A 27,932-nucleotide genomic window follows, 5' to 3' on the forward strand; every position below is an offset into this window, starting at 1 on the left:
TAGGTCGCGCATTTGATCTTTCCACATCAAGGATAAAGATATATATACAAAAAAAGAAATGCTGTTTTAATATTTAAACGTTAAAAAAATATATATTATAGTATTTTTAACATAAAAAAACGCAATTTACAATAAAGTTGATAAAAAAATGGTCCTTCATTAAAGAAATTGTATACAAGTAAGGTAACAGCCAATAAAAATATAATTACAAAGTGTGTGCACTATTCTTAACAGAACTTATATTAAAGACAGTATCAAACATCAGTGGTAAAGTTTATGCGTGTCACGCTTGGAGCTTGGTTTGGTTCTTGGCTTATGCAAATATTTTCATATTAACATATCGATTGTTTAATTAAATAAACATTACGCCGGTTTCAACGACAGTAATATATCTCCTACATGGTCTAGGGGTTAGGATTCCTGGCTCTCACCCAGGCGGCCCGGGTTCGATTCCCGGTGTAGGAATACTTTGCTCAATTTTGACTAGAGTTTTGACAATATGATGTATATATCTTTTAATTACCTTAAAATGATAACAAATTGAAATTAATTTGGACATTCTTTAAAAGGGTTTATTAATAAAATAATTTATTTTGCTAAATACATTTACTTATAACGACATAACTAATATATTGACTTTTTACGAAGGCGGTATGGCTTAATGGTAAAGCGCCTAGTAAACAGGAGATCCTGGCTTCGTCCCAGAGTAGCGCACATCTTGTTTATAAAATAAATTAAACCGGTGATATTTCTAACAACCATAATGACGGTTTTTAAATTTAAACTGCAAAATTTAGGTAACAAATGTGATTTTTGATCTTTATTCGAGGTAAGTAAATTTAAAATATACTATGATACCTAGCATGACAGATAAAATGAAAACGTTTTCGGTACGTAATTTTTTCAATTTTAATAAGCAAAACACACTGACAATTAAATTTACAAAAAATATAAATATTAAAAAATTAAATTAAAATCTTATAGATTTAATATTTCTATAAATATGTTATACTATTTGTCGAAAAAGATGTCGTAAGTATGTTGCGATTAAAATTAAAAATTTTCTTCGGCAATTTGACTTACAAAATCTAACAACATATTTAGAAAGAGTACGCTATTTAGGCTAACAGCACACTTTGTAATGCAACAGGTCATTGTAAAGTATGAACATGACAATCTAAGAATAAAAAGTTTTAAAAAACTGTTAAAAGTAAATGGGCTCGTCCGGGATTTGAACCCGGGACCTCTCGCACCCAAAGCGAGAATCATACCCCTAGACCAACGAGCCGCTTGTTGTAAAATATTAAATTCAAGCTATTGGAAGTGAATTGTTGCACTTGGTTTGACGACTTGGGTATGAGAAGTTCAGGTCTTCTTTAGGGCAGACCAAGTTTGAAGTTGTTTTTATCTACGTTTTTTTCCATTGAAAAGTATGAACATGACAATCTAAGCATAAAAAGTTTTAAAAAACTGATAAAAGGCTTTGGGCTCGTCCGGGATTTAAACCCGGTCCTCTCGCACCCAAAGCGACAATCATAACCCCAGACCACCAAATCGCTTGATTTCAAATATTAAATTCAACCTATTGCAAGTGAATTGTTGCACTTGGTTGGTCGACTTGGGTGTGAGAAGTTTCGGTCTTATTTAGGGCAGATCAAGTTTTAAGTTGATTTTATTTACATTTTTTCTCCATAATATTTCTTACAAAATTAAAAAACATGTAATTTTTAGTATATAAATATTAAGCCGGTTTCAACGATCGAATTACATCTCCTTCATGGTCAAGCGGTTAGGATTCCTGGCTTTTATCCAAGCGGCCCGGGTTCGATTCCCGGTGTAGCAATTTTTTTCAATTTCGAGGTGCGTTCTGATAATACGATGCATTAAAAATTAGAATTGTTTCTGCATAACGATTAAAGTTAATGTAATTCCGTATTGATCGCGTGATTAGTTTATCCCATATTAATGTTAATCGCACTTTTTGCAATTAAAGAAAAATACTTTTAAAAGGTAATTTGGTTTCGGACATTATACCAAAAAAAAAGTCAATATTCAAAATGTCTATCTAATTTAAAACAATTGCAAACCTAAAATTAAATATGGTTTTATTGAATACGTGTTTATACCAGCAGCGTGGTGTAGTGGTAAGAACACTTGCTACACTACCAATAGGTCGTGGGTTCAATCCCCACTGCTCTCATACTGCAGCGACCTTGAGTAAAGCGCTATAAACGGTATCAACTCCTGCCGAGCTAGCAATAATCAGCAGCATAATTACCCGACAATTATAATTTATAATATCCCAATCTGCTAAAAGCAATTCGAGACTGGGTTGGAGTTGCTCATGTTACTTTAAGTTTAGGTCGCGCATTTGATCTTTCCACATCAAGGATAAAGATATATATACAAAAAAAGAAATGCTGTTTTAATATTTAAACGGTAAAAAAATATATATTATAGTATTTTTAACATAAAAAAACGCAATTTACAATAAAGTTGATAAAAAAATGGTCCTTCATTAAAGAAATTGTATACAAGTAAGGTAACAGCCAATAAAAATATAATTACAAAGTGTGTGCACTATTCTTAACAGAACTTATATTAAAGACAGTATCAAACATCAGTGGTAAAGTTTATGCGTGTCACGCTTGGAGCTTGGTTTGGTTCTTGGCTTATGCAAATATTTTCATATTAACATATCGATTGTTTAATTAAATAAACATTACGCCGGTTTCAACGACAGTAATATATCTCCTACATGGTCTAGGGGTTAGGATTCCTGGCTCTCACCCAGGCGGCCCGGGTTCGATTCCCGGTGTAGGAATACTTTGCTCAATTTTGACTAGAGTTTTGACAATATGATGTATATATCTTTTAATTACCTTAAAATGATAACAAATTGAAATTAATTTGGACATTCTTTAAAAGGGTTTATTAATAAAATAATTTATTTTGCTAAATACGTTTACTTATAACGACATAACTAATATATTGACTTTTTACGAAGGCGGTATGGCTTAATGGTAAAGCGCCTAGTAAACAGGAGATCCTGGCTTCGTCCCAGAGTAGCGCACATCTTGTTTATAAAATAAATTAAACCGGTGATATTTCTAACAACCATAATGACGTTTTTTAAATTTAAACTGCAAAATTTAGGTAACAAATGTGATTTTTGATCTTTATTCGAGGTAAGTAAATTTAAAATATACTATGATACCTAGCATGACAGATAAAATGAAAACGTTTTCGGTACGTAATTTTTTCAATTTTAATAAGCAAAACACACTGACAATTAAATTTACAAAAAATATAAATATTAAAAAATTAAATTAAAATCTTATAGATTTAATATTTCTATAAATATGTTATACTATTTGTCGAAAAAGATGTCGTAAGTATGTTGCGATTAAAATTAAAAATTTTCTTCGGCAATTTGACTTACAAAATCTAACAACATATTTAGAAAGAGTACGCTATTTAGGCTAACAGCACACTTTGTAATGCAACAGGTCATTGTAAAGTATGAACATGACAATCTAAGAATAAAAAGTTTTAAAAAACTGTTAAAAGTAAATGGGCTCGTCCGGGATTTGAACCCGGGACCTCTCGCACCCAAAGCGAGAATCATACCCCTAGACCAACGAGCCGCTTGTTGTAAAATATTAAATTCAAGCTATTGGAAGTGAATTGTTGCACTTGGTTTGACGACTTGGGTATGAGAAGTTCAGGTCTTCTTTAGGGCAGACCAAGTTTGAAGTTGTTTTTATTTACGTTTTTTTCCATTGAAAAGTATGAACATGACAATCTAAGCATAAAAAGTTTTAAAAAACTGATAAAAGGCTTTGGGCTCGTCCGGGATTTAAACCCGGTCCTCTCGCACCCAAAGCGACAATCATAACCCCAGACCACCAAATCGCTTGATTTCAAATATTAAATTCAACCTATTGCAAGTGAATTGTTGCACTTGGTTGGTCGACTTGGGTGTGAGAAGTTTCGGTCTTATTTAGGGCAGATCAAGTTTTAAGTTGATTTTATTTACATTTTTTCTCCATAATATTTCTTACAAAATTAAAAAACATGTAATTTTTAGTATATAAATATTAAGCCGGTTTCAACGATCGAATTACATCTCCTTCATGGTCAAGCGGTTAGGATTCCTGGCTTTTATCCAAGCGGCCCGGGTTCGATTCCCGGTGTAGCAATTTTTTTCAATTTCGAGGTGCGTTCTGATAATACGATGCATTAAAAATTAGAATTGTTTCTGCATAACGATTAAAGTTAATGTAATTCCGTATTGATCGCGTGATTAGTTTATCCTATATTAATGTTAATCGCACTTTTTGCAATTAAAGAAAAATACTTTTAAAAGGTAATTTGGTTTCGGACATTATACCAAAAAAAAAGTCAATATTCAAAATGTCTATCTAATTTAAAACAATTGCAAACCTAAAATTTAAAATTAAATATGGTTTTATTGAATACGTGTTTATACCAGCAGCGTGGTGTAGTGGTAAGAACACTTGCTACACTACCAATAGGTCGTGGGTTCAATCCCCACTGCTCTCATACTGCAGCGACCTTGAGTAAAGCGCTATAAACGGTATCAACTCCTGCCGAGCTAGCAATAATCAGCAGCATAATTACCCGACAATTATAATTTATAATATCCCAATCTGCTAAAAGCAATTCAAGACTGGGTTGGAGTTGCTCATGTTACTTTAAGTTTAGGTCGCGCATTTGATCTTTCCACATCAAGGATAAAGATATATATACAAAAAAAGAAATGCTGTTTTAATATTTAAACGGTAAAAAAATATATATTATAGTATTTTTAACATAAAAAAACGCAATTTACAATAAAGTTGATAAAAAAATGGTCCTTCATTAAAGAAATTGTATACAAGTAGGGTAACAGCCAATAAAAATATAATTACAAAGTGTGTGCACTATTCTTAACAGAACTTATATTAAAGACAGTATCAAACATCAGTGGTAAAGTTTATGCGTGTCACGCTGGGAGCTTGGTTTGGTTCTTGGCTGATGCAAATATTTTCATATTAACATATCGATTGTATAATTAAATAAACATTACGCCGGTTTCAACGACAGTAATATATCTCCTACATGGTCTAGGGGTTAGAATTCCTGGCTCTCACCCAGGCGGCCCGGATTCGATTCCCGGTGTAGGAATACTTTGCTCAATTTTGACTAGAGTTTTGACAATATGATGCATATATCTTGTAATTACCTTAAAATGATAACAAATTGAAATTAATTTGGACATTCTTTAAAAGGGTTTATTAATAAAATAATTTATTCTGCTAAATACATTTACTTATAACGACATAACTTATATATTGGCTTTTTTCGAAGGCGGTATGGCTTAATGGTAAAGCGCCTAGTAAACAGGAGATCCTGGCTTCGTCCCAGAGTAGCGCACATCTTGTTTATAAAATAAATTAAACCGGTGATATTTCTAACAACCATAATGACGTTTTTTAAATTTAAACTGCAAAATTTAGGTAACAAATGTGATTTTTGATCTTTATTCGAGGTAAGTAAATTTAGAATATACTATGATACCTAGCATGACAAATAAAATAAAAACGTTTTCGGTACGTAATTTTTTCAATTTTAATAAGCAAAACACACTGATAATTAAATTTACAAAAAATATGAATTTAAAAAAATTAAATTAAAATCTTATAGATTTAAGATTTCTATAAATATGTTATACTATTTGTCGAAAAAGATGTCGTAAGTATGTTGCGATTAAAATTAAAAATTTTCTTCGGCAATTTGACTTACAAAATCTAACAACATATTTAGAAAGAGTACGCTATTTAGGCTTACAGCACACTTTGTATTGCAACAGGTCATTGAAAAGTATGAACATGACAATCTAAGCATAAAAAGTTTTAAAAAACTGATAAAAGGCTTTGGGCTCGTCCGGGATTTAAACCCGGTCCTCTCGCACCCAAAGCGACAATCATAACCCCAGACCACCAAATCGCTTGATTTCAAATATTAAATTCAACCTATTGCAAGTGAATTGTTGCACTTGGTTTGACGACTTGGGTATGAGAAGTTCAGGTCTTCTTAGGGCAGATCAAGTTTTAAGTTGATTTTATTTACGTTTTTTTCCATTGAAAAGTATGAACATGACAATCTAAGCATAAAAAGTTTTAAAAAACTGATAAAAGGCTTTGGGCTCGTCCGGGATTTAAACCCGGTCCTCTCGCACCCAAAGCGACAATCATAACCCCAGACCACCAAATCGCTTGATTTCAAATATTAAATTCAACCTATTGCAAGTGAATTGTTGCACTTGGTTGGTCGACTTGGGTGTGAGAAGTTTAGGTCTTATTCAGGGCAGAACAAGTTTTAAGTTGTTTTTATTTACATTTTTTTTCCATAATATTTCTTACAAAATTAAAAAACATGTAATTTTTGGTATATAAATATTAAGCCGGTTTCAACCATCGAATTACATCTCCTTCATGGTCAAGGGGTTAGGATTCCTGGCTTTTGTCCAAGCGGCCCGGGTTCGATTCCCGGTGTAGCATTTTTTTTCAATTTCGAGGTGCGTTCTGATAATATGATGCATTAAGAATTAGAATTGTTTCTGCATAACGATTAAAGTTAATGTAATTCCGTATTGATCGCGTGATTAGTTTATCCCATATTAATGTTAATCGCACTTTTTGCAATTAAAGAAAAATACTTTTAAAAGGTAATTTGGTTTCGGACATTATACCAAAAAAAAAGTCAATATTCAAAATGTCTATCTAATTTAAAACAATTGCAAACCTAAAATTAAATATGGTTTTATTGAATACGTGTTTATACCAGCAGCGTGGTGTAGTGGTAAGAACACTTGCTACACTACCAATAGGTCGTGGGTTCAATCCCCACTGCTCTCATACTGCAGCGACCTTGAGTAAAGCGCTATAAACGGTATCAACTCCTGCCGAGCTAGCAATAATCAGCAGCATAATTACCCGACAATTATAATTTATAATATCCCAATCTGCTAAAAGCAATTCGAGACTGGGTTGGAGTTGCTCATGTTACTTTAAGTTTAGGTCGCGCATTTGATCTTTCCACATCAAGGATAAAGATATATATACAAAAAAAGAAATGCTGTTTTAATATTTAAACGGTAAAAAAATATATATTATAGTATTTTTAACATAAAAAAACGCAATTTACAATAAAGTTGATAAAAAAATGGTCCTTCATTAAAGAAATTGTATACAAGTAAGGTAACAGCCAATAAAAATATAATTACAAAGTGTGTGCACTATTCTTAACAGAACTTATATTAAAGACAGTATCAAACATCAGTGGTAAAGTTTATGCGTGTCACGCTTGGAGCTTGGTTTGGTTCTTGGCTTATGCAAATATTTTCATATTAACATATCGATTGTTTAATTAAATAAACATTACGCCGGTTTCAACGACAGTAATATATCTCCTACATGGTCTAGGGGTTAGGATTCCTGGCTCTCACCCAGGCGGCCCGGGTTCGATTCCCGGTGTAGGAATACTTTGCTCAATTTTGACTAGAGTTTTGACAATATGATGTATATATCTTTTAATTACCTTAAAATGATAACAAATTGAAATTAATTTGGACATTCTTTAAAAGGGTTTATTAATAAAATAATTTATTTTGCTAAATACGTTTACTTATAACGACATAACTAATATATTGACTTTTTACGAAGGCGGTATGGCTTAATGGTAAAGCGCCTAGTAAACAGGAGATCCTGGCTTCGTCCCAGAGTAGCGCACATCTTGTTTATAAAATAAATTAAACCGGTGATATTTCTAACAACCATAATGACGTTTTTTAAATTTAAACTGCAAAATTTAGGTAACAAATGTGATTTTTGATCTTTATTCGAGGTAAGTAAATTTAAAATATACTATGATACCTAGCATGACAGATAAAATGAAAACGTTTTCGGTACGTAATTTTTTCAATTTTAATAAGCAAAACACACTGACAATTAAATTTACAAAAAATATAAATATTAAAAAATTAAATTAAAATCTTATAGATTTAATATTTCTATAAATATGTTATACTATTTGTCGAAAAAGATGTCGTAAGTATGTTGCGATTAAAATTAAAAATTTTCTTCGGCAATTTGACTTACAAAATCTAACAACATATTTAGAAAGAGTACGCTATTTAGGCTAACAGCACACTTTGTAATGCAACAGGTCATTGTAAAGTATGAACATGACAATCTAAGAATAAAAAGTTTTAAAAAACTGTTAAAAGTAAATGGGCTCGTCCGGGATTTGAACCCGGGACCTCTCGCACCCAAAGCGAGAATCATACCCCTAGACCAACGAGCCGCTTGTTGTAAAATATTAAATTCAAGCTATTGGAAGTGAATTGTTGCACTTGGTTTGACGACTTGGGTATGAAAAGTTCAGGTCTTCTTTAGGGCAGACCAAGTTTGAAGTTGTTTTTATCTACGTTTTTTTCCATTGAAAAGTATGAACATGACAATCTAAGCATAAAAAGTTTTAAAAAACTGATAAAAGGCTTTGGGCTCGTCCGGGATTTAAACCCGGTCCTCTCGCACCCAAAGCGACAATCATAACCCCAGACCACCAAATCGCTTGATTTCAAATATTAAAGTCAACCTATTGCAAGTGAATTGTTGCACTTGGTTGGTCGACTTGGGTGTGAGAAGTTTCGGTCTTATTTAGGGCAGATCAAGTTTTAAGTTGATTTTATTTACATTTTTTCTCCATAATATTTCTTACAAAATTAAAAAACATGTAATTTTTAGTATATAAATATTAAGCCGGTTTCAACGATCGAATTACATCTCCTTCATGGTCAAGCGGTTAGGATTCCTGGCTTTTATCCAAGCGGCCCGGGTTCGATTCCCGGTGTAGCAATTTTTTTCAATTTCGAGGTGCGTTCTGATAATACGATGCATTAAAAATTAGAATTGTTTCTGCATAACGATTAAAGTTAATGTAATTCCGTATTGATCGCGTGATTAGTTTATCCCATATTAATGTTAATCGCACTTTTTGCAATTAAAGAAAAATACTTTTAAAAGGTAATTTGGTTTCGGACATTATACCAAAAAAAAAGTCAATATTCAAAATGTCTATCTAATTTAAAACAATTGCAAACCTAAAATTAAATATGGTTTTATTGAATACGTGTTTATACCAGCAGCGTGGTGTAGTGGTAAGAACACTTGCTACACTACCAATAGGTCGTGGGTTCAATCCCCACTGCTCTCATACTGCAGCGACCTTGAGTAAAGCGCTATAAACGGTATCAACTCCTGCCGAGCTAGCAATAATCAGCAGCATAATTACCCGACAATTATAATTTATAATATCCCAATCTGCTAAAAGCAATTCGAGACTGGGTTGGAGTTGCTCATGTTACTTTAAGTTTAGGTCGCGCATTTGATCTTTCCACATCAAGGATAAAGATATATATACAAAAAAAGAAATGCTGTTTTAATATTTAAACGGTAAAAAAATATATATTATAGTATTTTTAACATAAAAAAACGCAATTTACAATAAAGTTGATAAAAAAATGGTCCTTCATTAAAGAAATTGTATACAAGTAAGGTAACAGCCAATAAAAATATAATTACAAAGTGTGTGCACTATTCTTAACAGAACTTATATTAAAGACAGTATCAAACATCAGTGGTAAAGTTTATGCGTGTCACGCTTGGAGCTTGGTTTGGTTCTTGGCTTATGCAAATATTTTCATATTAACATATCGATTGTTTAATTAAATAAACATTACGCCGGTTTCAACGACAGTAATATATCTCCTACATGGTCTAGGGGTTAGGATTCCTGGCTCTCACCCAGGCGGCCCGGGTTCGATTCCCGGTGTAGGAATACTTTGCTCAATTTTGACTAGAGTTTTGACAATATGATGTATATATCTTTTAATTACCTTAAAATGATAACAAATTGAAATTAATTTGGACATTCTTTAAAAGGGTTTATTAATAAAATAATTTATTTTGCTAAATACGTTTACTTATAACGACATAACTAATATATTGACTTTTTACGAAGGCGGTATGGCTTAATGGTAAAGCGCCTAGTAAACAGGAGATCCTGGCTTCGTCCCAGAGTAGCGCACATCTTGTTTATAAAATAAATTAAACCGGTGATATTTCTAACAACCATAATGACGTTTTTTAAATTTAAACTGCAAAATTTAGGTAACAAATGTGATTTTTGATCTTTATTCGAGGTAAGTAAATTTAAAATATACTATGATACCTAGCATGACAGATAAAATGAAAACGTTTTCGGTACGTAATTTTTTCAATTTTAATAAGCAAAACACACTGACAATTAAATTTACAAAAAATATAAATATTAAAAAATTAAATTAAAATCTTATAGATTTAATATTTCTATAAATATGTTATACTATTTGTCGAAAAAGATGTCGTAAGTATGTTGCGATTAAAATTAAAAATTTTCTTCGGCAATTTGACTTACAAAATCTAACAACATATTTAGAAAGAGTACGCTATTTAGGCTAACAGCACACTTTGTAATGCAACAGGTCATTGTAAAGTATGAACATGACAATCTAAGAATAAAAAGTTTTAAAAAACTGTTAAAAGTAAATGGGCTCGTCCGGGATTTGAACCCGGGACCTCTCGCACCCAAAGCGAGAATCATACCCCTAGACCAACGAGCCGCTTGTTGTAAAATATTAAATTCAAGCTATTGGAAGTGAATTGTTGCACTTGGTTTGACGACTTGGGTATGAGAAGTTCAGGTCTTCTTTAGGGCAGACCAAGTTTGAAGTTGTTTTTATTTACGTTTTTTTCCATTGAAAAGTATGAACATGACAATCTAAGCATAAAAAGTTTTAAAAAACTGATAAAAGGCTTTGGGCTCGTCCGGGATTTAAACCCGGTCCTCTCGCACCCAAAGCGACAATCATAACCCCAGACCACCAAATCGCTTGATTTCAAATATTAAATTCAACCTATTGCAAGTGAATTGTTGCACTTGGTTGGTCGACTTGGGTGTGAGAAGTTTCGGTCTTATTTAGGGCAGATCAAGTTTTAAGTTGATTTTATTTACATTTTTTCTCCATAATATTTCTTACAAAATTAAAAAACATGTAATTTTTAGTATATAAATATTAAGCCGGTTTCAACGATCGAATTACATCTCCTTCATGGTCAAGCGGTTAGGATTCCTGGCTTTTATCCAAGCGGCCCGGGTTCGATTCCCGGTGTAGCAATTTTTTTCAATTTCGAGGTGCGTTCTGATAATACGATGCATTAAAAATTAGAATTGTTTCTGCATAACGATTAAAGTTAATGTAATTCCGTATTGATCGCGTGATTAGTTTATCCTATATTAATGTTAATCGCACTTTTTGCAATTAAAGAAAAATACTTTTAAAAGGTAATTTGGTTTCGGACATTATACCAAAAAAAAAGTCAATATTCAAAATGTCTATCTAATTTAAAACAATTGCAAACCTAAAATTTAAAATTAAATATGGTTTTATTGAATACGTGTTTATACCAGCAGCGTGGTGTAGTGGTAAGAACACTTGCTACACTACCAATAGGTCGTGGGTTCAATCCCCACTGCTCTCATACTGCAGCGACCTTGAGTAAAGCGCTATAAACGGTATCAACTCCTGCCGAGCTAGCAATAATCAGCAGCATAATTACCCGACAATTATAATTTATAATATCCCAATCTGCTAAAAGCAATTCAAGACTGGGTTGGAGTTGCTCATGTTACTTTAAGTTTAGGTCGCGCATTTGATCTTTCCACATCAAGGATAAAGATATATATACAAAAAAAGAAATGCTGTTTTAATATTTAAACGGTAAAAAAATATATATTATAGTATTTTTAACATAAAAAAACGCAATTTACAATAAAGTTGATAAAAAAATGGTCCTTCATTAAAGAAATTGTATACAAGTAGGGTAACAGCCAATAAAAATATAATTACAAAGTGTGTGCACTATTCTTAACAGAACTTATATTAAAGACAGTATCAAACATCAGTGGTAAAGTTTATGCGTGTCACGCTGGGAGCTTGGTTTGGTTCTTGGCTGATGCAAATATTTTCATATTAACATATCGATTGTATAATTAAATAAACATTACGCCGGTTTCAACGACAGTAATATATCTCCTACATGGTCTAGGGGTTAGAATTCCTGGCTCTCACCCAGGCGGCCCGGATTCGATTCCCGGTGTAGGAATACTTTGCTCAATTTTGACTAGAGTTTTGACAATATGATGCATATATCTTGTAATTACCTTAAAATGATAACAAATTGAAATTAATTTGGACATTCTTTAAAAGGGTTTATTAATAAAATAATTTATTCTGCTAAATACATTTACTTATAACGACATAACTTATATATTGGCTTTTTTCGAAGGCGGTATGGCTTAATGGTAAAGCGCCTAGTAAACAGGAGATCCTGGCTTCGTCCCAGAGTAGCGCACATCTTGTTTATAAAATAAATTAAACCGGTGATATTTCTAACAACCATAATGACGTTTTTTAAATTTAAACTGCAAAATTTAGGTAACAAATGTGATTTTTGATCTTTATTCGAGGTAAGTAAATTTAGAATATACTATGATACCTAGCATGACAAATAAAATAAAAACGTTTTCGGTACGTAATTTTTTCAATTTTAATAAGCAAAACACACTGATAATTAAATTTACAAAAAATATGAATTTAAAAAAATTAAATTAAAATCTTATAGATTTAAGATTTCTATAAATATGTTATACTATTTGTCGAAAAAGATGTCGTAAGTATGTTGCGATTAAAATTAAAAATTTTCTTCGGCAATTTGACTTACAAAATCTAACAACATATTTAGAAAGAGTACGCTATTTAGGCTTACAGCACACTTTGTATTGCAACAGGTCATTGAAAAGTATGAACATGACAATCTAAGCATAAAAAGTTTTAAAAAACTGATAAAAGGCTTTGGGCTCGTCCGGGATTTAAACCCGGTCCTCTCGCACCCAAAGCGACAATCATAACCCCAGACCACCAAATCGCTTGATTTCAAATATTAAATTCAACCTATTGCAAGTGAATTGTTGCACTTGGTTTGACGACTTGGGTATGAGAAGTTCAGGTCTTCTTAGGGCAGATCAAGTTTTAAGTTGATTTTATTTACGTTTTTTTCCATTGAAAAGTATGAACATGACAATCTAAGCATAAAAAGTTTTAAAAAACTGATAAAAGGCTTTGGGCTCGTCCGGGATTTAAACCCGGTCCTCTCGCACCCAAAGCGACAATCATAACCCCAGACCACCAAATCGCTTGATTTCAAATATTAAATTCAACCTATTGCAAGTGAATTGTTGCACTTGGTTGGTCGACTTGGGTGTGAGAAGTTTAGGTCTTATTCAGGGCAGAACAAGTTTTAAGTTGTTTTTATTTACATTTTTTTTCCATAATATTTCTTACAAAATTAAAAAACATGTAATTTTTGGTATATAAATATTAAGCCGGTTTCAACCATCGAATTACATCTCCTTCATGGTCAAGGGGTTAGGATTCCTGGCTTTTGTCCAAGCGGCCCGGGTTCGATTCCCGGTGTAGCATTTTTTTTCAATTTCGAGGTGCGTTCTGATAATATGATGCATTAAGAATTAGAATTGTTTCTGCATAACGATTAAAGTTAATGTAATTCCGTATTGATCGCGTGATTAGTTTATCCCATATTAATGTTAATCGCACTTTTTGCAATTAAAGAAAAATACTTTTAAAAGGTAATTTGGTTTCGGACATTATACCAAAAAAAAAGTCAATATTCAAAATGTCTATCTAATTTAAAACAATTGCAAACCTAAAATTTAAAATTAAATATGGTTTTATTGAATACGTGTTTATACCAGCAGCGTGGTGTAGTGGTAAGAACACTTGCTACACTACCAATAGGTCGTGGGTTCAATCCCCACTGCTCTCATACTGCAGCGACCTTGAGTAAAGCGCTATAAACGGTATCAACTCCTGCCGAGCTAGCAATAATCAGCAGCATAATTACCCGACAATTATAATTTATAATATCCCAATCTGCTAAAAGCAATTCAAGACTGGGTTGGAGTTGCTCATGTTACTTTAAGTTTAGGTCGCGCATTTGATCTTTCCACATCAAGGATAAAGATATATATACAAAAAAAGAAATGCTGTTTTAATATTTAAACGGTAAAAAAATATATATTATAGTATTTTTAACATAAAAAAACGCAATTTACAATAAAGTTGATAAAAAAATGGTCCTTCATTAAAGAAATTGTATACAAGTAAGGTAACAGCCAATAAAAATATAATTACAAAGTGTGTGCACTATTCTTAACAGAACTTATATTAAAGACAGTATCAAACATCAGTGGTAAAGTTTATGCGTGTCACGCTTGGAGCTTGGTTTGGTTCTTGGCTTATGCAAATATTTTCATATTAACATATCGATTGTTTAATTAAATAAACATTACGCCGGTTTCAACGACAGTAATATATCTCCTACATGGTCTAGGGGTTAGGATTCCTGGCTCTCACCCAGGCGGCCCGGGTTCGATTCCCGGTGTAGGAATACTTTGCTCAATTTTGACTAGAGTTTTGACAATATGATGTATATATCTTTTAATTACCTTAAAATGATAACAAATTGAAATTAATTTGGACATTCTTTAAAAGGGTTTATTAATAAAATAATTTATTTTGCTAAATACGTTTACTTATAACGACATAACTAATATATTGACTTTTTACGAAGGCGGTATGGCTTAATGGTAAAGCGCCTAGTAAACAGGAGATCCTGGCTTCGTCCCAGAGTAGCGCACATCTTGTTTATAAAATAAATTAAACCGGTGATATTTCTAACAACCATAATGACGTTTTTTAAATTTAAACTGCAAAATTTAGGTAACAAATGTGATTTTTGATCTTTATTCGAGGTAAGTAAATTTAAAATATACTATGCTACCTAGCATGACAGATAAAATGAAAACGTTTTCGGTACGTAATTTTTTCAATTTTAATAAGCAAAACACACTGACAATTAAATTTACAAAAAATATAAATATTAAAAAATTAAATTAAAATCTTATAGATTTAATATTTCTATAAATATGTTATACTATTTGTCGAAAAAGATGTCGTAAGTATGTTGCGATTAAAATTAAAAATTTTCTTCGGCAATTTGACTTACAAAATCTAACAACATATTTAGAAAGAGTACGCTATTTAGGCTAACAGCACACTTTGTAATGCAACAGGTCATTGTAAAGTATGAACATGACAATCTAAGAATAAAAAGTTTTAAAAAACTGTTAAAAGTAAATGGGCTCGTCCGGGATTTGAACCCGGGACCTCTCGCACCCAAAGCGAGAATCATACCCCTAGACCAACGAGCCGCTTGTTGTAAAATATTAAATTCAAGCTATTGGAAGTGAATTGTTGCACTTGGTTTGACGACTTGGGTATGAGAAGTTCAGGTCTTCTTTAGGGCAGACCAAGTTTGAAGTTGTTTTTATTTACGTTTTTTTCCATTGAAAAGTATGAACATGACAATCTAAGCATAAAAAGTTTTAAAAAACTGATAAAAGGCTTTGGGCTCGTCCGGGATTTAAACCCGGTCCTCTCGCACCCAAAGCGACAATCATAACCCCAGACCACCAAATCGCTTGATTTCAAATATTAAATTCAACCTATTGCAAGTGAATTGTTGCACTTGGTTGGTCGACTTGGGTGTGAGAAGTTTCGGTCTTATTTAGGGCAGATCAAGTTTTAAGTTGATTTTATTTACATTTTTTCTCCATAATATTTCTTACAAAATTAAAAAACATGTAATTTTTAGTATATAAATATTAAGCCGGTTTCAACGATCGAATTACATCTCCTTCATGGTCAAGCGGTTAGGATTCCTGGCTTTTATCCAAGCGGCCCGGGTTCGATTCCCGGTGTAGCAATTTTTTTCAATTTCGAGGTGCGTTCTGATAATACGATGCATTAAAAATTAGAATTGTTTCTGCATAACGATTAAAGTTAATGTAATTCCGTATTGATCGCGTGATTAGTTTATCCTATATTAATGTTAATCGCACTTTTTGCAATTAAAGAAAAATACTTTTAAAAGGTAATTTGGTTTCGGACATTATACCAAAAAAAAAGTCAATATTCAAAATGTCTATCTAATTTAAAACAATTGCAAACCTAAAATTTAAAATTAAATATGGTTTTATTGAATACGTGTTTATACCAGCAGCGTGGTGTAGTGGTAAGAACACTTGCTACACTACCAATAGGTCGTGGGTTCAATCCCCACTGCTCTCATACTGCAGCGACCTTGAGTAAAGCGCTATAAACGGTATCAACTCCTGCCGAGCTAGCAATAATCAGCAGCATAATTACCCGACAATTATAATTTATAATATCCCAATCTGCTAAAAGCAATTCGAGACTGGGTTGGAGTTGCTCATGTTACTTTAAGTTTAGGTCGCGCATTTGATCTTTCCACATCAAGGATAAAGATATATATACAAAAAAAGAAATGCTGTTTTAATATTTAAACGTTAAAAAAATATATATTATAGTATTTTTAACATAAAAATACGCAATTTACAATAAAGTTGATAAAAAAATGGTCCTTCATTAAAGAAATTGTATACAAGTAAGGTAACAGCCAATAAAAATATAATTACAAAGTGTGTGCACTATTCTTAACAGAACTTATATTAAAGACAGTATCAAACATCAGTGGTAAAGTTTATGCGTGTCACGCTTGGAGCTTGGTTTGGTTCTTCGCTTATGCAAATATTTTCATATTAACATATCGATTGTTTAATTAAATAAACATTACGCCGGTTTCAACGACAGTAATAAATCTCCTACATGGTCTAGGGGTTAGGATTCCTGGCTCTCACTCAGGCGGCCCGGGTTCGATTCCCGGTGTAGGAATACTTTGCTCAATTTTGACTAGAGTTTTGACAATATGATGTATATATCTTTTAATTACCTTAAAATGATAACAAATTGAAATTAATTTGGACATTCTTTAAAAGGGTTTATTAATAAAATAATTTATTTTGCTAAATACATTTACTTATAACGACATAACTAATATATTGACTTTTTACGAAGGCGGTATGGCTTAATGGTAAAGCGCCTAGTAAACAGGAGATCCTGGCTTCGTCCCAGAGTAGCGCACATCTTGTTTATAAAATAAATTAAACCGGTGATATTTCTAACAACCATAATGACGTTTTTTAAATTTAAACTGCAAAATTTAGGTAACAAATGTGATTTTTGATCTTTATTCGAGGTAAGTAAATTTAAAATATACTATGATACCTAGCATGACAGATAAAATGAAAACGTTTTCGGTACGTAATTTTTTCAATTTTAATAAGCAAAACACACTGACAATTAAATTTACAAAAAATATAAATATTAAAAAATTAAATTAAAATCTTATAGATTTAATATTTCTATAAATATGTTATACTATTTGTCGAAAAAGATGTCGTAAGTATGTTGCGATTAAAATTAAAAATTTTCTTCGGCAATTTGACTTACAAAATCTAACAACATATTTAGAAAGAGTACGCTATTTAGGCTAACAGCACACTTTGTAATGCAACAGGTCATTGTAAAGTATGAACATGACAATCTAAGCATAAAAAGTTTTAAAAAACTGTTAAAAGTAAATGGGCTCGTCCGGGATTTGAACCCGGGACCTCTCGCACCCAAAGCGAGAATCATACCCCTAGACCAACGAGCCGCTTGTTGTAAAATATTAAATTCAAGCTATTGGAAGTGAATTGTTGCACTTGGTTTGACGACTTGGGTATGAGAAGTTCAGGTCTTCTTTAGGGCAGACCAAGTTTGAAGTTGTTTTTATTTACGTTTTTTTCCATTGAAAAGTATGAACATGACAATCTAAGCATAAAAAGTTTTAAAAAACTGATAAAAGGCTTTGGGCTCGTCCGGGATTTAAACCCGGTCCTCTCGCACCCAAAGCGACAATCATAACCCCAGACCACCAAATCGCTTGATTTCAAATATTAAATTCAACCTATTGCAAGTGAATTGTTGCACTTGGTTGGTCGACTTGGGTGTGAGAAGTTTAGGTCTTATTCAGGGCAGAACAAGTTTTAAGTTGTTTTTATTTACATTTTTTTTCCATAATATTTCTTACAAAATTAAAAAACATGTAATTTTTGGTATATAAATATTAAGCCGGTTTCAACCATCGAATTACATCTCCTTCATGGTCAAGGGGTTAGGATTCCTGGCTTTTGTCCAAGCGGCCCGGGTTCGATTCCCGGTGTAGCATTTTTTTTCAATTTCGAGGTGCGTTCTGATAATATGATGCATTAAGAATTAGAATTGTTTCTGCATAACGATTAAAGTTAATGTAATTCCGTATTGATCGCGTGATTAGTTTATCCCATATTAATGTTAATCGCACTTTTTGCAATTAAAGAAAAATACTTTTAAAAGGTAATTTGGTTTCGGACATTATACCAAAAAAAAAGTCAATATTCAAAATGTCTATCTAATTTAAAACAATTGCAAACCTAAAATTAAATATGGTTTTATTGAATACGTGTTTATACCAGCAGCGTGGTGTAGTGGTAAGAACACTTGCTACACTACCAATAGGTCGTGGGTTCAATCCCCATTGCTCTCATACTGCAGCGACCTTGAGTAAAGCGCTATAAACGGTATCAACTCCTGCCGAGCTAGCAATAATCAGCAGCATAATTACCCGACAATTATAATTTATAATATCCCAATCTGCTAAAAGCAATTCGAGACTGGGTTGGAGTTGCTCATGTTACTTTAAGTTTAGGTCGCGCATTTGATCTTTCCACATCAAGGATAAAGATATATATACAAAAAAAGAAATGCTGTTTTAATATTTAAACGGTAAAAAAATATATATTATAGTATTTTTAACATAAAAAAACGCAATTTACAATAAAGTTGATAAAAAAATGGTCCTTCATTAAAGAAATTGTATACAAGTAAGGTAACAGCCAATAAAAATATAATTACAAAGTGTGTGCACTATTCTTAACAGAACTTATATTAAAGACAGTATCAAACATCAGTGGTAAAGTTTATGCGTGTCACGCTTGGAGCTTGGTTTGGTTCTTGGCTTATGCAAATATTTTCATATTAACATATCGATTGTTTAATTAAATAAACATTACGCCGGTTTCAACGACAGTAATATATCTCCTACATGGTCTAGGGGTTAGGATTCCTGGCTCTCACCCAGGCGGCCAGGGTTCGATTCCCAGTGTAGGAATACTTTGCTCAATTTTGACTAGAGTTTTGACAATATGATGTATTGGAGTTCCACCTGGTGGGAACCTCTTGAATGAGCTTGTGCTGAGGCATCTCGTTTGCTAATTGGTATTCTTTAAGTCGAGCAGTATCGCGCGCTGAATGATGAAAATGCTTAACAATTTTTCGCGACATCGCGAGAGTGTCAATAATAGACTGTTCACAATCCTTTAACGAACTTTGAATTATCAGGTTCAAAGTATGAGCCATGCATCTCACCCCTGAAATGTCACCATCACGCAATGCCTTAACAACATTGGCAGCATTGTCGCTAACTATGTAATCAAATTTAACTCCCCAGGTAAGTTCTTGATTGCGAATTTCGTTTAAAATATTTTCTGAGGTGTGCGATCCTTCTAGTTCTTTGCAAGCCAACACGTAAGAAAAGCGACAAAGGTCTCCTTTCACCCAAGAAACAAAATTGACAGTGACACTCATGTAGGCTAAATTTTGTAGACTGGTCCATATATCCGTTGTTGCACTGGTCGATCCTACTTTATTGTTCAAGTTGGCCATGATTTTTTGTTTAACTTGATTATAAATTTGTGGTAGGGCTTGCTTTGTAATATATTTTCGTGATGGAATGTTATACCGAGGTTGAATCTCATTCATTTATCGCTGAAATCCTTTGTTTTCTACGATAGAAAGTGGTAAAAAATCGATGGCGATCATCTCACAAATACGTTTGGTAATGGCTTGCGTCAGTGGATGGTTGGGCAAAAAACTTTGCTTTTTGGTTAAAACATCATCGATTGTAAGCTGAGATTTTCTTTTTTTGCAAATATTTCCGTACTGGTCGATGCCTGTTCTTGTTCGCTAGTCTTGTTTTTTACATCAATATTATGGCGCGATAAAAGATGTTTTATTAACGAACTTAGCATTGCTTTTACCGCGGCTAATACGGTAATTGCACAAACTGCAAATAGCCTTACAATTATCTTTTAAACAAATATCGAAATAATTCCATACGTATGATGTTTTTGATGTCATTTTTAAATGAATAAAAAAGCATCACACTGTTACTCCTGTATTATAAGCTTCGCATTGTTGCGCAATTATTGCACAATTACAATAAACGTTGCTACGGCAACAAAAGCAGACATGTCCAGACAAGTTTAATATCTCAAAAAAAAAATGAAATACCGTATCTCTTATAATTGTTACAATTGATTAAAAACACATGCGTGAGATTCGGCAGCCGAGTCCAAAAAAAATATTCGACGAGCCCGAATCCTAAATAACTCAATTACTCGGGTCGAATACTCGGACTCGGCCCATCCCTAGTTTAAACCGGTTTGAAATCGCTATAGCGAATCAAAACAGCGAACGACATTTTTGTTGACTTTCGCTGTAACCAAGGACGCTTTGTTTACTTTTTTTGCGCGAGATTTAAGTTATTGTAAATAATTAATTAGGGTTTTAGTAATAATTTACCAATTAATTTTTTATTAATTTAGACTTGGTAAAGATTGGTTACTGTTAGTAAACAAAAAACCTAGACCTTTAGCCTATTTGGCTGCTCAGGCTTAAGACTATTATTATAAAAAAAATGTACGCTATAGAAACTTTCGTTACAAATTGTTATTAAATATTGTTAATAGGAATTAACGATTGTTAAGCAATTTTTTATTAAAATGGATACTTTGAAAATCGTTGAAATAACAAATACAAATTATAAAATTCCCAAAAAACGATTAAAAGATATCACAAATCCCCTGGAAAAATATACAGAAAGAGAAATAGTCCAGCGTTACAGATTTAATAAAAATAGCATTTTACAAACATTTAAAAATTGAAAACATTTTTCCGGCGCCAACCAGACTTTACGCGGTCCCAAGACAGAGTACCGGAACGCTAGAAATATTAAAAAACGACCACGAAACTAATCATTCAAAATTATTGGAAAAGAGATACGAATAGCACCAAAGCAGAAGATGACTTCAAACGACAAATGCAATTCCGAGAGCTCCTTGAATTATGGACTATGGGGCCAACATGACGAGCGACACCTCCTTCCGAGCCAGAGAGTGGTGTTTCACCGTGGACGATGGCTCGGAGGGGGTGTATCAGACTCCGACTTCCTATGTCGTAATCGGCCTGAGAGAGGGGGGATCTGCCGGTGTGAGGCCCCACAACCATGGCTTGCTCTGGAGGAAAAAGCAAGAGGGCCTCACACCGGCAATCAGGAAGAAAACGGTAACAAAACAATTAAGGACACTTGGAATGGCGATCAGCTGGGCTGGACCCGTGAAGGTCCTTGAGGACTGGATCAGATAGATACATGTACAAAACGAATCCAGAAGCGATGCCCGATATACTTGCGAAAGAACTAAGCAATAACAACAAGGGCAAAGGCATGCGATCCTATGAGGCCATAGCGAAACGGGTCACGGCAACCTTCGATTCTAAGCCCGCAGTGAATGCTTTTAAGCAAGCCCTCTTTGCGAAGGACTTCACATTTGCAGAGACCTTCGTAAAGAGAGCATACGACATGGTAACCTGGGGCAGCAACAAATCCAAGATGGGAAAAGCCTTCGCTGGTATGAAGGCCAAAGCCACCAACTGGTTAACGATAACAACGTGATCTCCCAGGCCAAGAATATAAAAAATGATGGGGAGAAGTTGAGCAACTTCGAGCTGAAGCTATCTCTCGTTGGGGCCGCGTTAGAGATTCGCAACCCCAACGAGGATGGCATTAGGCTGTCACAACACTTCATGCTACATGGAGCGGCCGGGAAGGGGAAGACCATGATCGGGGCTATCCTCTTCCCGACCGAGTACGCTTCTACTCTAACCAACGACAGTGCGGGCGTGGGCCAAATGTCCCTGCGTCTTAAGCATAAAATGATAAAAATTGATGACGCGGGGGCATCGTTCTTTAACAACGATCAGCTCACGTCCGCCGTAAAATTCATGTATCATAATGCATGGTCGGCCAAAGTACACGGGGACGGACAGGCAGGATAATTCCGCATTCATAACAACGAATTGCAAAAACCCCGTGGAAAGATTGGCCGGCACGGAAGACGTCAATCCTATCAAACGACGATTTGCAGAAGCGGAGTGGGGACAAGAAGCGGTCCTAGATCCCCCCACTAAAAAAATACAAGCCGAGCACCAAAATCAGCGATGATGTAGTCTGTAAGCTGGCGAAAGAGGTCGAGCAACAACTCGAAAAAAAAGAGAGAATGTCTGCGAAACTAACAAAGCTCGCAGGCTACGTCTTTGCTTTTAACAAAAGCCTTGGAGACGCCAGCGAAAACGAAGAACAAGCACAACCAAAACCACAAAGTCCAAAACGAAAACGGCCAATATACGTTAGTGAAAGCTCGTCGGACGAAGAGGTGGAATTTATCAACAAAAAAACGAAATTGGCCTCTGACATCGACACTACATTAACAGTCAAAGAAAGAGTGAAGCCAGCCGGCCAAACATTAATGGCCTTACCTGGTTGCCCAAATCATCCAAACAGCGACGCTCAGTGCCTTTGTGACATCGATCTCCATACCTTTGAAAAGTGGGTGATCCCCGAAATAGGTGGATCAGAAGGGTTTGATGTACCCGACAGAACATCCGCCCTATGAGGAGAGGGAGAGACGAGACCTGGTGCTATACAGCATCATTATTAATGCTATTTTTTTCATGTTGAGTGTTGTGTTAAATTTGATTGTTTTACTTGAATTGATAAAAAAAACTTGAACAAAACAACCAAAAGAGATACTTGTGGCTTGACACCACAAAATAAAGTCAAAAATAAGAGAAATCAGCAAGCCAGAGGACATGTGCAAACCCAGTATGTCCTAAAAGGGGGGAAACGCGGGAAAAAGAAAGCCAAAAAAAGAGAATGACGTCATCATATATCGACTGACTTGCCTTCATAAGGGAAGTCTTCTAATTTACTTACTACCAGGCTAAGAATCTGTTTGCCATAGTGAAGACAGGCTTGTGGAAAAAAAGCGTAACAACGGTTTAGAATCAGTCGTCAGTTAGATCGCGCGAAAAAGGTTTCAGCCTAATTAGCAATCTGTCTTGTCTGCTTGTAGCGTATTAAGTACTGACAATATTACCTTAAAAGTTTATGTCCAATTTTTCTGTTTGCAGACAGGCCAACAGAAGTGTAGACAAGCTTTTTTTTAGTTTACACTTTATTACTACACTATCTTATTTTTCGATAGCGTCTACATTTTGTTTCTATTTTACATTTTGTTTCTATTCCGGCGCCAACCAGACTTTACGCGGTCCCAAGACAGAGTACCGGAACGCTAAAGATATTAAAAGTCAACCACGAAACGCTACCCGTGCCGCTGAATGCAAGTTACCAATAGTTTGGGACGTTATTTTATGTTTATTTAGTGTTAAATAAGAATATGGGCGTACATAATTAAATGAAGTAAGTAGCAGTCACAATAGTTACTAGTAAAACAGGGCACTTTTAAACCAGGTTACAAAACTTGGTTTTGCGGTACACGCATGGCATACATGTAGTCTAGGCATTGTACCTAATAATGTGTACTGTTTGTAGTAGACTTTCGTTTTCTTATTTTCCACTGTCTATTATGTGCATCTTGCCTAAGCAATAATTTTGTTGCTTTAATAACACAGTACAAACAAAGTTGAATGGCTGTTATAATAAGTGTAGGAAAAGTTGTTCGGGTTGAGTAATAATAAAGCTCTATACCCAGTGCGGGGAAAAAGACTACCACTGTTTATTAAAAAGAGAACAAGTGCTGAGGGAATATTTTATGCAGCAGTTAAAAAAAGGAAAGCTTGTGATTCTAATTTTGAGGAAAATAGAAAATACACACTTATCCGGATGGTTCTGAGGTAATAAGGCAATAAATTTGACAAACAAATTGTGTAATTATTGGCATCCTTTATTGGTGACCCCGACGTGATCTTTTATTGGATTTACTGAAAATGGAAAACAAGATCAAAAATGGAGGATTTAAAAAATTCTTCATCGTCAAATTCGTATTTTAAATCAACGGAATCTATTCGAATACCACCATTCTGGCCGGCTGACCCGCAACTTTGGTTCTCGCAAGTGGAGGCAAATTTTAGCAACAAAAATATTGTCGACCAAAAGAATAGGTTTGAATGTATAATAGCCTCGCTTGCACCCGAATACGCAGTAGAAGTTAGGGATATCATAATTACACCACCAACAGAAAACCCATACGATAAGTTAAAGGAAGAGTTAATCAAACGGACAACTGTTTCTGAGCGAAAGCGTCTTCAACAACTTTTGTCTAAAGAAGATATGGGGGATCGCAAACCCACGCAGCTTTTACGTCGAATGAAACAATTACTCGGACAAAGTATAGACTCTGTTGACAATGGTTTGTTAAATGAGCTTTTCTTACGACGGCTTTCTCCAAATGTGCGAATGATTTTATCCCCAAATCAAAATTTGCCGCTGGAAGATCAAGCACGAATGGCTGACAGCATAATGGAGGTCATGACACCGTCTGTGAACGTTGTGACGCAAAATTCAGACCAAAAATTGGACCAAATTATTGCTCGTCTTGAACGCCTAGAAAAAATCAACTTTGAACGGCCAAGAGGGCGCAGTTTTCGGCGAAACCGTTCTAACTCACGTTTAAACCTTGTTTCGCAATCTTCTGACTTGTGTTGGTACCACAACAAATTCGGTCCGGATGCAAGGAAATGTAAACCCCCTTGCAGGAAATCGGGAAACGCGGAAGGCAGCAACTAAAGACGACTGATGTTGTTGCTAATACTTCTAGTCGTCTATTTTACATTACTGATAAAACTACACAACGCAGATTTTTAATTGATACTGGAGCTGCATTATCTATTATTCCTCCAAATTCATTTGAACGAAAGCGTCATTCTGACGGTAGAATTTTACATGCAACAAATTGTGTAATTATTGCAACAAATTGTGTAGGCATCCTTTAATACAATTACTCTTACATAAAGATTTGTAATAGCGAAAGTTACATTAACATTAAACAACTTAAGCTACGATAGAGACTACATTATGCACACAGAAAGGTTTACTAAATTAATATTAACGGCTAGATGACACTAAAAATGGTTACTGGGATTACCATACACCAATCACTAAAAACATTTAATCAGGCGTTACATAAAAATATTTAAATTTTGCTATTTCAAACAAAATTGCCTTTTATTTTAATTAAAATGAACCTTCCGTCAAATTCATTAACAACAGATTTATTAACCTCTTGCAGAAATTGATTTTACCATGCTGGAAAGAACTAAAAGTTTGTACTGCCAGATTTACTTTCATTTTTTGTGTTGCAAATTCCATATGATTTTTTAAAAGTTCATTTGGTAATCTGAGCCCTTTTGTGTTTTTTATAGTTCCACTTTATTATTTCTGTTGGAGTTCTAATAATTTTGTACTGTCCTAATAAATTTCAAAATAATTTTATTAAATGGCAATTATCTAAAAAACATGTATTTCGAAACAGGAATCTACTAGGTGAGAAAAATAACTCTTTGTGGTGGCAAATGTTAGAAAAATCTCTTCCCAGTATACTTTGATTGCAACCAGATCCGTTACACGTAAGTGAAACCACCTTCACATTGTTAATGAATAAATATTTTAATATATTTTTTACAAGATTTGCTAAAACTAGACAGGCAAACCATCCGTAAAATAATACGCAACTGGTACCTTAAAATTTTCATCAAAGGGGGAAAAGCATGAACACTATAGCATTTTTGGCTATTCCTTTTGTTTCACTTTCAACATTATTACCCAGGTCAATAAAACCAACGTTTTTACTTTTATCCCACTTATTTTTTTAAACATCTCATCCAAATTAAAAAGGTAATTTGTAATTTAGGTTAGATTGCTTATTGAAGATAAAGCTTCTGTAGTAATGCCTGGATCACATTTTATGGTGCTCAGCCGTTTTGAGATGGTCCTGATATGGTAAAGTTGGATGACGCCTGATGCACAGCAAAAAATAATTTATTTATCTTAGGAAAAAAATTAACTGTTTTTGGCAAAAAATTCTTAAAATGTAAGGTAAATTAATGTCCGACACACGATAAAATCTTGTAAAGAAATGAAAAATAGGAATTAATAAGAAAAATTTTATGAAAATAAGAGTTAAATTTAAAACAACAATTTATGTTTCAAGTCGGGATATTTCGGATTAACATTTTTAAGTAATATTTTCTTGTTATAAGTCGATACAAGAATATTACAAACATAATGTAAATGTGCTGTAACAAAATTGTCCAAGTTATAAGTTCAAAAAATAATTATTTAATTTAGATAATAAAAAATCAAATATGGCTTAATACTTGCAATATTTCACATGTAAAATGTTTAAACAAATGTAATGAAATACCAGATACATGTATCGGTGACCTATGAAATTGATGTGCTGGCACTGTCATTCATTTTATACATTTTTTTCGATGCAGGGCCTTGAGGCTTTTTACAGGCTTTAAAATACTTACGTATTTGTTTTGAGTTGTTTATTGTTTAGGTTCAAAAAGCATAAAACTTATGAGACTGTAGTTTATTTTCATTCGCGAGACATGGGTATTTTATAATCAATGATTTAGCCATTTCATTACGCTCATAAAGATATGGTTACCGATTAAATACAGATGTTTTGGATATCATAGACTGAATTGTTGCCCTAACTAGACGATGTCGTATTTTATTGGGAATGTTTCCATTCATGGTAACATTTAACGCATCACAGTGAATTGGGGTTAAAATTATGGGGTCCCTCCAAATAGGCTGTGTGCAATGAAGGTAAAATGTACATATTGCTAAACAATGCTGGCAGACTGGATGGATGAATGGCCAGTGTGGGTGACAGAGTATAGGTTGGTGCACACCTTTTTGGTTGGGCACATACTGACAGAGTCAAAAACATACAATAAGTATTCTGTTTGTTACAAAAAGAGTAACTAGTAGAAAGGAGGTATAAAGAAAGTAGTATAACTACTACAAATTTATTTAGCATCTATTTATTATCATTTTTAATTTATTTAGAAAAATAATAAAAGATGAAAGATATCTGCAACATTTGCTGAAAAAAAGCCTAACAAATTGTATTAAATGCTCATGTCGGCATTGGATACATTTTATGTGTGCTAAAATTTCGAATGAAAACCTGTCAAGATCTACTAATGTGTTCAATGAAAATTACTAATGTGAAAAAAAAATTTCGAATGAAAACCTGTCAAGATCTACTAATGTGTTCAATGAAAAAAAAACATCATCTGTACCTGAGATTATTGAAAGCAATAGCAATTTTAAGTAACCGCAGTATTTATGATGAAAGTCATTCAAAGTTCGAAGACTTCAATAAAGATTGGAAGGGTAGTTTCTAATACCTTCATACAGGCAATGTTTGTTTAGGGCATGGACTGGAATATTTCAAATGTTTGCAGCCAGTTCTGCAACATCAATGCCGTTTCCTCATGCATATTCACGAATGCTAAAAGGACACCATGCTTATAAAAAACAAAAAAACATGGTGATTATGTGGACGACAACAAACTTTTCACAAGT

At 33.7% G+C, this 27,932-nt stretch overlaps 2 protein-coding genes and 15 non-coding genes across 17 annotated transcripts; 10 read left to right on the top strand and 7 right to left on the bottom strand.

Moving 5' to 3' along the window:
- The first annotated feature begins 393 nt into the window (after positions 1-393).
- On the top strand, positions 394-465 carry Trnae-cuc (transfer RNA glutamic acid (anticodon CUC)). The gene has a single exon. It is a non-coding gene; the product is annotated as a tRNA-Glu (tRNA).
- Positions 466-1,216: 751 nt separating this feature from the next.
- Trnap-ugg (transfer RNA proline (anticodon UGG)) lies at positions 1,217-1,288 on the bottom strand. The gene has a single exon. It is a non-coding gene; the product is annotated as a tRNA-Pro (tRNA).
- A 1,464-nt stretch (positions 1,289-2,752) lies between these two features.
- Positions 2,753-2,824, top strand: Trnae-cuc (transfer RNA glutamic acid (anticodon CUC)). The gene has a single exon. It is a non-coding gene; the product is annotated as a tRNA-Glu (tRNA).
- A 751-nt stretch (positions 2,825-3,575) lies between these two features.
- On the bottom strand, positions 3,576-3,647 carry Trnap-ugg (transfer RNA proline (anticodon UGG)). Its single transcript has one exon. It is a non-coding gene; the product is annotated as a tRNA-Pro (tRNA).
- A 1,471-nt stretch (positions 3,648-5,118) lies between these two features.
- Trnae-cuc (transfer RNA glutamic acid (anticodon CUC)) lies at positions 5,119-5,190 on the top strand. The gene has a single exon. It is a non-coding gene; the product is annotated as a tRNA-Glu (tRNA).
- A 2,285-nt stretch (positions 5,191-7,475) lies between these two features.
- On the top strand, positions 7,476-7,547 carry Trnae-cuc (transfer RNA glutamic acid (anticodon CUC)). The gene has a single exon. It is a non-coding gene; the product is annotated as a tRNA-Glu (tRNA).
- A 751-nt stretch (positions 7,548-8,298) lies between these two features.
- On the bottom strand, positions 8,299-8,370 carry Trnap-ugg (transfer RNA proline (anticodon UGG)). The gene has a single exon. It is a non-coding gene; the product is annotated as a tRNA-Pro (tRNA).
- A 1,464-nt stretch (positions 8,371-9,834) lies between these two features.
- Trnae-cuc (transfer RNA glutamic acid (anticodon CUC)) lies at positions 9,835-9,906 on the top strand. Its single transcript has one exon. It is a non-coding gene; the product is annotated as a tRNA-Glu (tRNA).
- Positions 9,907-10,657: 751 nt separating this feature from the next.
- Positions 10,658-10,729, bottom strand: Trnap-ugg (transfer RNA proline (anticodon UGG)). Its single transcript has one exon. It is a non-coding gene; the product is annotated as a tRNA-Pro (tRNA).
- A 1,471-nt stretch (positions 10,730-12,200) lies between these two features.
- Trnae-cuc (transfer RNA glutamic acid (anticodon CUC)) lies at positions 12,201-12,272 on the top strand. The gene has a single exon. It is a non-coding gene; the product is annotated as a tRNA-Glu (tRNA).
- Positions 12,273-14,564: 2,292 nt separating this feature from the next.
- Trnae-cuc (transfer RNA glutamic acid (anticodon CUC)) lies at positions 14,565-14,636 on the top strand. Its single transcript has one exon. It is a non-coding gene; the product is annotated as a tRNA-Glu (tRNA).
- Positions 14,637-15,387: 751 nt separating this feature from the next.
- Trnap-ugg (transfer RNA proline (anticodon UGG)) lies at positions 15,388-15,459 on the bottom strand. The gene has a single exon. It is a non-coding gene; the product is annotated as a tRNA-Pro (tRNA).
- Positions 15,460-16,930: 1,471 nt separating this feature from the next.
- On the top strand, positions 16,931-17,002 carry Trnae-cuc (transfer RNA glutamic acid (anticodon CUC)). The gene has a single exon. It is a non-coding gene; the product is annotated as a tRNA-Glu (tRNA).
- A 751-nt stretch (positions 17,003-17,753) lies between these two features.
- Trnap-ugg (transfer RNA proline (anticodon UGG)) lies at positions 17,754-17,825 on the bottom strand. Its single transcript has one exon. It is a non-coding gene; the product is annotated as a tRNA-Pro (tRNA).
- A 1,464-nt stretch (positions 17,826-19,289) lies between these two features.
- On the top strand, positions 19,290-19,361 carry Trnae-cuc (transfer RNA glutamic acid (anticodon CUC)). The gene has a single exon. It is a non-coding gene; the product is annotated as a tRNA-Glu (tRNA).
- Positions 19,362-19,369: 8 nt separating this feature from the next.
- Positions 19,370-20,011, bottom strand: LOC145755785 (zinc finger BED domain-containing protein 4-like). The gene has a single exon (XM_082572032.1). It carries the CDS (start codon positions 20,009-20,011, stop codon positions 19,370-19,372), a length of 642 nt encoding a protein of 213 aa, XP_082428158.1.
- Positions 20,012-24,335: 4,324 nt separating this feature from the next.
- Positions 24,336-25,115, top strand: LOC145755787 (uncharacterized). The gene has a single exon (XM_082572033.1). The coding sequence runs from the start codon at positions 24,336-24,338 to the stop codon at positions 25,113-25,115; it is 780 nt and encodes a 259-aa protein (XP_082428159.1).
- Positions 25,116-27,932: the final 2,817 nt, after the last annotated feature.

Source organism: Corella eumyota, chromosome 6 (assembly GCF_963082875.1).
Source record: "Corella eumyota chromosome 6, kaCorEumy4.1, whole genome shotgun sequence".
Classification (NCBI taxonomy): Eukaryota; Metazoa; Chordata; class Ascidiacea; order Phlebobranchia; family Corellidae; genus Corella; species Corella eumyota.

What these genes read in the sequence shown, in the direction of transcription:
- LOC145755785 (XM_082572032.1), bottom strand. Translation starts at nt 20,011, where the DNA reads ATGAATGAGATTCAACCTCGGTATAACATTCCATCACGAAAATATATT.
- LOC145755787 (XM_082572033.1), top strand. Translation starts at nt 24,336, where the DNA reads ATGGAGGATTTAAAAAATTCTTCATCGTCAAATTCGTATTTTAAATCA.